Source organism: Cynoglossus semilaevis, chromosome 8 (assembly GCF_000523025.1).
Source record: "Cynoglossus semilaevis isolate Cse_v1.0 chromosome 8, Cse_v1.0, whole genome shotgun sequence".
Taxonomy (NCBI): domain Eukaryota; kingdom Metazoa; phylum Chordata; class Actinopteri; order Pleuronectiformes; family Cynoglossidae; genus Cynoglossus; species Cynoglossus semilaevis.
In genome coordinates this window covers 24,417,686-24,425,571 of record NC_024314.1, presented here as the reverse complement: position 1 = coordinate 24,425,571, position 7,886 = coordinate 24,417,686, and the positions used below count along the sequence as shown (strand labels likewise).

General features: G+C 44.3%; 1 protein-coding gene across 13 annotated transcripts in view; it reads right to left on the bottom strand.

Moving 5' to 3' along the window:
* Positions 1-7,886, bottom strand: part of tfec (transcription factor EC) — a 33,307-nt gene that overhangs the window by 1,503 nt on the left and 23,918 nt on the right. For 5 of the 13 annotated variants that reach the window (XM_025057625.1, XM_025057620.1, XM_025057622.1 and 2 more), the window contains exons 3-9: positions 7,740-7,824; positions 6,887-6,988; positions 4,467-4,587; positions 2,967-3,023; positions 2,135-2,210; positions 1,183-1,330; positions 52-158 (exon numbers count right to left, since the gene is read on the bottom strand). In XM_025057625.1, coding sequence (XP_024913393.1) covers positions 52-158; positions 1,183-1,330; positions 2,135-2,210; positions 2,967-3,023; positions 4,467-4,587; positions 6,887-6,988; positions 7,740-7,824 — 696 coding nt within the window. Of the gene's footprint in view, positions 1-41; positions 159-1,182; positions 1,331-2,134; positions 2,211-2,966; positions 3,024-4,466; positions 4,588-6,886; positions 6,989-7,739; positions 7,825-7,886 lie in introns of all 13 variants that reach the window. The other 8 variants (XM_025057621.1, XM_025057630.1, XM_025057623.1 and 5 more) reach the window with 7 other exon arrangements.

The following is a 7,886-nucleotide window of genomic DNA, read 5'->3' as shown; positions in this document are numbered from 1 at the left end:
TCTGGGGGGGGGGGGGGGGGTGGGGCTGTGGGAGCCGCCTCCTGCTGCGGCTGCTGCTGCTGCTGCTGCTGTTTCAGGAGGTGGGAGGTCAACTCAACCGTACCCTGGGACGTTGTCATGTTGGGAAGGCCGTGTGCTCGCGCCTGGATTTCAAGCTCCTGGTGAACAAAGGAAAATTCATGATTAATTTTTTTTGTTTTTTAATATACACACACCGTAGTTTGTCATCAGCAAATCCAAACCATCCCGGACTGGGAAGCAGCCCCACCTTACATCTCCTCTGAGGTCACTTTTTACTTTTTATCGTCTCTTATCGTTTAGCGTCACTCCCAGATGTTGTGAGGCACTCCCAGATTTCTGTGGCTTCCTTGTCACTCATGTGAACTCTAATGAACCCTAATCAGTGTCTGTGTGTGTGAGCGTATGTACTGATCACTTCCATGTACAGTGAGAATCAGTGTGAAAGCCTCCCATCACTGACTGTCGTCACTCCTGACGCCTACTTCTGGTCCCAGCATTTACAAATTAGCCTATTGTCTTCATTCATCAGGTAATTAGCCTGAGGGGTGAGAGTGGGGAGTGGGGGAGGGGGCTCGTACTGACCTGATGTAAACAAGAGAGTAAGAAGGGGGTGGGTGGGGGCTTTGGAGGTGAATATTTGTGCAAGATGATAATACATTAAGTAAAGAAAGGCTTTTGTCGATTGATTTGTCAAAGTGAAAAAAATATATTTTTTTAAATGTGCAAGAATAAACATAAACTCAAAGATAATTTGGCAAATTTGATAATATTTAGTGGCGTCAACGGAAATCGTCAACAGAAACTGACGGATAGAATTGGAAAGCCTAGTGGCCCGTATCTGGCCCACGACCCAGTGTTTGCTCAGGTCTGCTCTACACCTCAGACTTCCGTACAATCAACCGCACAAAGCCATACTCTGGTGGGCCGCATAAAATGATGGGGTGGGCCGGATTTGGCCCGCGGGCCTTGAGTTGGACACATATGCCATAGATGACGTGATTTGGGAAATTGGGGAAAATAATAATAAAATACAATTTTCCCCTTGATGCAACGTTTAAAACCTATAAGCTATCAACTTCCGACCCGTGGAGGTGTAGCTACCAAAGAGATCTGAACCGTCTTTTGTTTTCCCTCCTCAGCCCTGCGCGGTCCTGTTCTCACCTGGATCCTCAGCAGCAGCCGCCTGTTGGCTTGTTCCAGCTTCTTCTGTCGACTCTCCAGCTCCCTGGCGTGCTGCTGCTCCTTCTGCAGCCAACGGATGTACTCCACCGAGGCCTTCAGGATGGTGCCTTTGTTCCAGCGCATGTCTCTGCAGAAAGGACGGAACGTTAAAGGTAATCCCTGAGGTCGGCAGAATATCCTTCACATTAAAAAAAAAAAAGGTTTTTAACATGGCTCCTCTTTATGATATGAATAGGAAATGGCCATTTACAATAGGCAATTATTCATCTTTGGACATTACATGGGGAAACTGAATGGGCTTTTTAATAGAATAGTTTAGTAGGTGTGTGGAAAGTCCATTCTCAAACCTCCTTGTTCAGTAAAATTAATCCTGGATGAAAGAAAAAAAAGGAAGGGGGAAATGGAGCATTGGACTCGAGGTGCTTGAGTGCAAGTTTCCTTTGCAGATCTTATTGCTTTTTCAAAAAAATTGAAGTGCAGTAAAATTGCCCTTTTACTCCCACCTTTTGCACAAAAGTGAGACACAGGTCCGATCGGCAGCTAATAATCTCTTTTATCCCACCTTAATGGCCAAGTGACAGCGTTAACCTTCCATTAAAAAAGTTCAGTCACGTCAGATGACCGATGGATTCGAGATCACCTTCATTTTTTTCCCCCGCTCTCTCTTCCAATTTGGCTCCCCGTTCTAAATCAAATATGCCTGAGCAACTTCTTCTACATTTGACCCCCCGGATCGTCAGCGGCGCCCTGAGGCGAACTGCCGTGACCCGGCACGAGGAAGAACAAGGCACGGAGCTTACAGTGAAGTGGAAACTCAAGAGTGCTTTTAATTCAGTGAGGAAAACCCAGGATTATTGTAGAATTAATACAGTTGACACAGTTGGTGGACGAGAATAAAAGAGAAGAGAAAACACAGCAGGGGTCAACTTACGGGTCGTTGGACTTTGGGATGAGGGTTCCCAACTCTTTGATCCTGTAGTTGATGTTGTATCTTCGCCTTCTTTCGACTGAAGAAAAACAGAAAAAAAAAGACAGAGATGAGACAGTTGTTAACATCGTTCAACGAAATAAAAGAATGAAGGTAAAATAAACAAAAACACATGCTAATACAGCAGCTAATTTTAAATATTAAATGTTATCCTTGGCTAATTCAAATATCTTTACTTCAAACGTAAAGTAGCAAAAGCAGCTAAAAAAAAATTTATGCTAAAGCTAACGACAGTGTAGCCCCGAAACCAGTCATTGGTTCCCAAAAATATATTTTTGCAGTGCCTCATGTCAACAAAAATGTCCCTTGCTGCGCTGCCTTGCACTAGTTCTGTGCCGCCTTTGGGGATGCGCCCCCCATTGTTGGAACCCTTGATTTAAGTCACATTGAAAAATGTGGCTTTTTTGCACTCACTGCTTAAAATCAACTATTTATTAAACTTTTTATGTCAATTTTATAACACATATATATAAACATAGTGTATTTCCAGTTCCATAATAATTGTACGATTACGTATTAGCAAAGACCTCCCAGTGGACAGTGGACGTGTTTAGGACTGAATGTCCCCACACAGTACCACGAACCAGACAAAGGGGAACAAGTGCACATATTATTTTGGTCGTTTCGCAAAAAACAAAAATGACCATCCCCCGAGATAAAAAACAAATCTGAGGCCCGGGGGGCCGGGCAGTAACTCATCGTCAGATAATACACAGCCAGAGAGTGGAGATGAAAGGCGGCGGCGGCGGCGGCGGCGGCGGCAGCGGACACTCACTCAAGTTATGGTTGTCTTTCTTCTGCCTCTCTTTGGCCATAACCCTCGTGTCATGTTCTGTGGAGAAAAAACATAAATCACGTCAGGGGAACGAAGTGATTAGAAACGCACACTAATTTAGAAACTGAAAGACAACGAAGACAAAAACACACACACACACCCACACACAAAAAAGGCCAGTCAGCAGACACACACACACACACACATACACACACACACACACTGTCAGTTGTTTTGAGACAGTTCAGCGCCGGGGTCAGTCTGAAAGTGGAGCTTCTGTCCTCCAGACCTCAGACACAAGTTTGACCTCGTTGCTTACACACACACACACACTTACACACACACACACACTGTGAAAGAGCCCAATTTATCCCCGACACAGTGTCTGACTCTCATTCTACAATTTTTTTTTTAATGGCCAACGTTTTTTTTTTCACTGTATAATTAAAACATCTGAGTGAATTCACTTCATCCTCCAGAATGTCAGCACGTCCATATTTCTATTTCACATTCTTCCAAATTACATAATTGGGGACCTGAGATTGGATTTCCCAATTTGTCCCTGTTGATTCAATCAGGACAATTTAAAGCGTCTAACAGTCCATTGTCCTCGCGGTCCACGCTCTGAATCCGTCCACAATTTACTTATTTGCCGGTGGAGATCGGAGGGTTCTTCAGGCATCCTTTCGATTTCCTAAATCAATTACGGCCTCTGCGCTTGATGCGTGACATTAATAAAAAAGTGTCTTAAAGGACCCTTCTGTTTTTCCACCGTGACGAAAAGTCCACACATTTCTGCAGCCTGTTAACGGGACCGATGACAAGCGGGGCAGTGTTTGACAAACTCTAGACACAAATAACCCTACATATTTGCCCGACACGTGTAATTGGACTTGAATTTTAAAGTCGGGACAGACACACACACACACACGCACACACGCACACACACACAGATGTTTCTATTTATAGCAAACACAGGTACACTCTGTTCTGTTCCCTTTAATGTTGAGGTTTGTGGTTGAGTCGGGCACGGATCGTATGTGAGAAACGAACAGCCTTTTTAGATTGCAAAGTTGCGGCCCGTCAGTCTGTCAACAACGACTGAAATGTTTTTTGGCTAGCGTCCAATTTAGACGTCAACCAAAAAAAAAAAAAAAATTAACTGTTTTTTTTTCAACCAACCAGTTGACATGTGACAATGTTGTGGCCAAGATGTGGTTAAAGGCAACAAGACACGGCGGTGTCAATTACTAGCCATATTTTTCACCACAGTCCTTTTGTGCTTTATCTTCTATTTCCCTCTAAATAGGATTATTTAACAAATGGATATTATGTCTTCTGAAGGAGTTCCTAGTCTTTGGGGAGGTTTTTTTTGGGAGGGGGGGGTGTATATAGATCAGCCTACAGATGGCCCGCTCCTGTTTTATATTTATAGTCTACACTAGTGGCTAATGGTGTTTTTGTTAGTTATTTAATCTGCGCTATGGTATGAGTTCATACCTGTGTATTCCCTTTTTACAGTGAGCTTTGTGGGGTTAGATGTAGGACTCATTCCACCACTAGGGGCGTTCATACCTTGTTCACCCCCATAGATGTCCAGCATGCTGCTACTGAGGGACACCTGCAGAGAGGAGAGGAGAGGAGAGGAGAGGAGGGACAGAGGGGGAGACAGGAGGGGGTCAGTCACAGGTAAGACACATTTCCATTTCACACACTTCACGGCACATATGAAAAGATCGGCCCTTTCACACTTCTGACAAAAGCCACAACGCAAATAGTTGTTTAGAGCTGCTGTGTGTCTTTTGTTTAGGCTTTGCATCAAAAATGACAAGAAGCCGGAGGAGCCATCAGCTCCTGGCCGAGATGATTACACCCCCTCCTCCCCCTGAGGACTCCCCTCCGCAGGACCTGGCAGGGAGCTGTCGTAACTACAAGTCTGCCACAGCAGGACAAGGTAAACCCGGGGTTTTAGCCATGAATCACTGCCGTCGTCTGAAGCTCAGCACAACTTTGATCAAAGTAGGTCAACAACCCCGTCGTCTGGTCGCTCCTGGTAACTGTTGGGCTCCTGACCTCCAATCCCACTTTTCGATCTCAGGTATCTGGCATGAAATCTTGTTTCGCCACCTTTTTTTTCGACCCCCCGCTCCACAGAGTCTCTGAGACAAGAAAACGTGGCTTGTGCTGAAAATAGCACGCGGTTAGATAAAGAAAGGCTAGTTAGGTCAACCGCTTAAACAGAGGAGGAACTGTTTTTCTTGGCGCATCTTTTCGTCTGGGAGAGAACGCATCAGTTCTGCGATAATGACAGCTTTTCATGGACGCGGGCGGGGGAGAAAGGGAGGGTTGTCAACATGTAGTCCCTCTCACACATGTGTGTCTAATGCACAAGCGAGTATTTATGGGAAAATGCCGCAGAAGGCACGGCGGACTCAAAGATGCTCAAATCCAATTTGGTCCATGACGTGTGTGTCAAATCTAACTACTACAGCAGTGAATCTGATCGGCCGCTTGTCAGGAGACGGAAGGGACAGAGAAAAGTGCAGACGTTTCAGATATTTGCACTTGGTCTAGTTTGCGTTCACAGAGAAAAGTGCAGACGTTTCAGATACGTATTTGCACTTGGTCTAGTTTGCGTTTGTGTCCTTTCATTCCTTATTATCTCGTCGAGATAGATAGGAGAACAGAGTAGGAGGATAAGGAAGATGAGGACGAGGATGAGGAGGAGACCAAAGCGCTTATCAAACTACAACATTGCAACCAAACCCTAACTTACTACAGTACTTCAGTACTCGCTCCTCTCTGTGTTCCTGGATGTGTTGACGGGGCTAAACCAAGTGATGCATCCGAACAGTGTGACTAATGCGGATGAACTGATTTTTTTTTTTTTCGCACACTATCGTTCCAGAAACCCACAGGGAGTGCATTTAGCCAGTGGCTACACACCTCTTTCCAGAGAGACACTAGCATTTATTTTTGTTTTTACACCTGTGACGCAATTCTAAACTATAAAACCAAACAATGATTTAATTTGAACATTAAAATTGTTATTTGTGCTAAAGAAAAAAAAGTTAGTAAGTAAAGTTAAAAATGATTGCTTGGTTTTTGATTAGACCATTCTGTTGAACGTTTTACAGCTCAACAAAACAGCGCCCCCTCTGTGATATAACGCACCTGTCCAGAGATCTCAGTGAAGTTAAATTTATTTTATGCTCTAAAGAAAAAAAAAGTCCAATATTTTTAGATCTGGGATGGGCAAACCTTTAGGCCTAAGGTTCCAAATTTGACTGGTGGGCCGGTTCAGATTTGGTTTCGATGTAAAATGTTAAATATCAAATTTGATGTTTTGTCCGCCTTGTAGTGGCATCAACAGAAATTACAGTTGATCCAAAATAAGGCATGAAACCATAGGATTGACACAAGTCTTAAATGTAATGTAAATGCTGGGCCGGATTAGAAAGCCCAGTGGGCCGTATATGGCCCACGTGCCATAGTTTGACGATCAGAGGATCAAATTTACTTTCATAAATAACATTTCCAACAGCACTCTTAACCCACGCATCACGGTATCTATAAGTGCATATTAGCGCCCCCTGCAGGAGACTGCGGGGGTTATGTTCAGTGAGAGAGAAAATTGTTTTTACATACTTTTCCTTTAGCTTTTTAAATATGTCAGTAATGCTGTTAAGCCTCAGTGAACTTTGATTCATCTCCAGACTTAAGCCGCCCTCAAACTCAGACAGGTCCCACTTTTCCCAAGCCAGTCAAGGCTGCACTGTTTTAATGGGAGGAGAAACCACACTATCTGTCCCTGAACTCAGGATGAAGGAGAAACTAAGGCAGTGGCATTTGAAAAAAAAAAAACAAACATTGTTAGTGCATGGTTGCTGCTCTAAGAGGTCTACGTGATTCATACTTACATTGTTTTGCAACATCATGTTGGGCTCCATGCATTCCAAGCCCCCATCATTGAACCCGGATTCAAGACTAATAAGGTCATCAATAACTTCATCCATTGGGAACTAAAAGAAAACAGGGAATTTGTTTTGGTTTCAGTGTGGACAGAATGACAAGAATTTAAAAGTACTGTCCAAGGCCGATCTTTGGAAATCTTTACAGTCGAAACCGGGAGAGACACACGAAAGGAGGGGGGGGGGGGGGGGGGGGGGGAGACACTAATCCAAAAAACAGCCAGGTTCTCCACTGCCACGTTCTAACACCATGTCAGTGGAAAAAAAAAACCTGTGTCTGTTATCAAACTAGTTTTCCCCCTTTGAACAGAGGGCGACTCTCATCAGAGACTGTTTGTCTGAAGTTATTGATGAGCACATCAGAGGGGAAGAGATCAATAACGGCATCGCTTTGTCTAGACTGTGATTTGGAACTTCTGTGGTGTTGCAGAGATTTCAAAATTGGACCAGATTTAAGTTTGAAAAGTGTTGATATTTGCTCAGAGAAACGGACGGAAAAGGGACTTTTCACAAAGTATCAGCCGCCATCAATCTCAGGTCAATTCAATTTGATGATTTGACGACGACTTTTAACAGATCTTGAAAGCGATTGTGAGAAAATAACAGAAAGTATATTGACAGGAATAAGGAAGGTTGACAGGAAAGCAAGTCTAAAAAGTTGTGAAATCTTGAAAAAAAAAAAACATGAAACAAATCTTCCGTGACCCAGTCTGTGGTTTTTAAGAAACGACAGATTCCTTCTTTTCCGCCCACCACTGGAGCGTGTTCTCAGTTTCAGTTCCATATATTCAGCATTATTTACCTCGCTGTCCTGACTGGTCATGGTGAGCAGGGTGACGGGGCTGTTGGGGTTGCTGCCGTCGCTCATGGAGGGCATGCTGCCGTTCCTGAGGACGGGCATGGTGGCCAGCGGCTGGGCCCGGGGGGGGGGGGGGGGCACCGCCGGGGC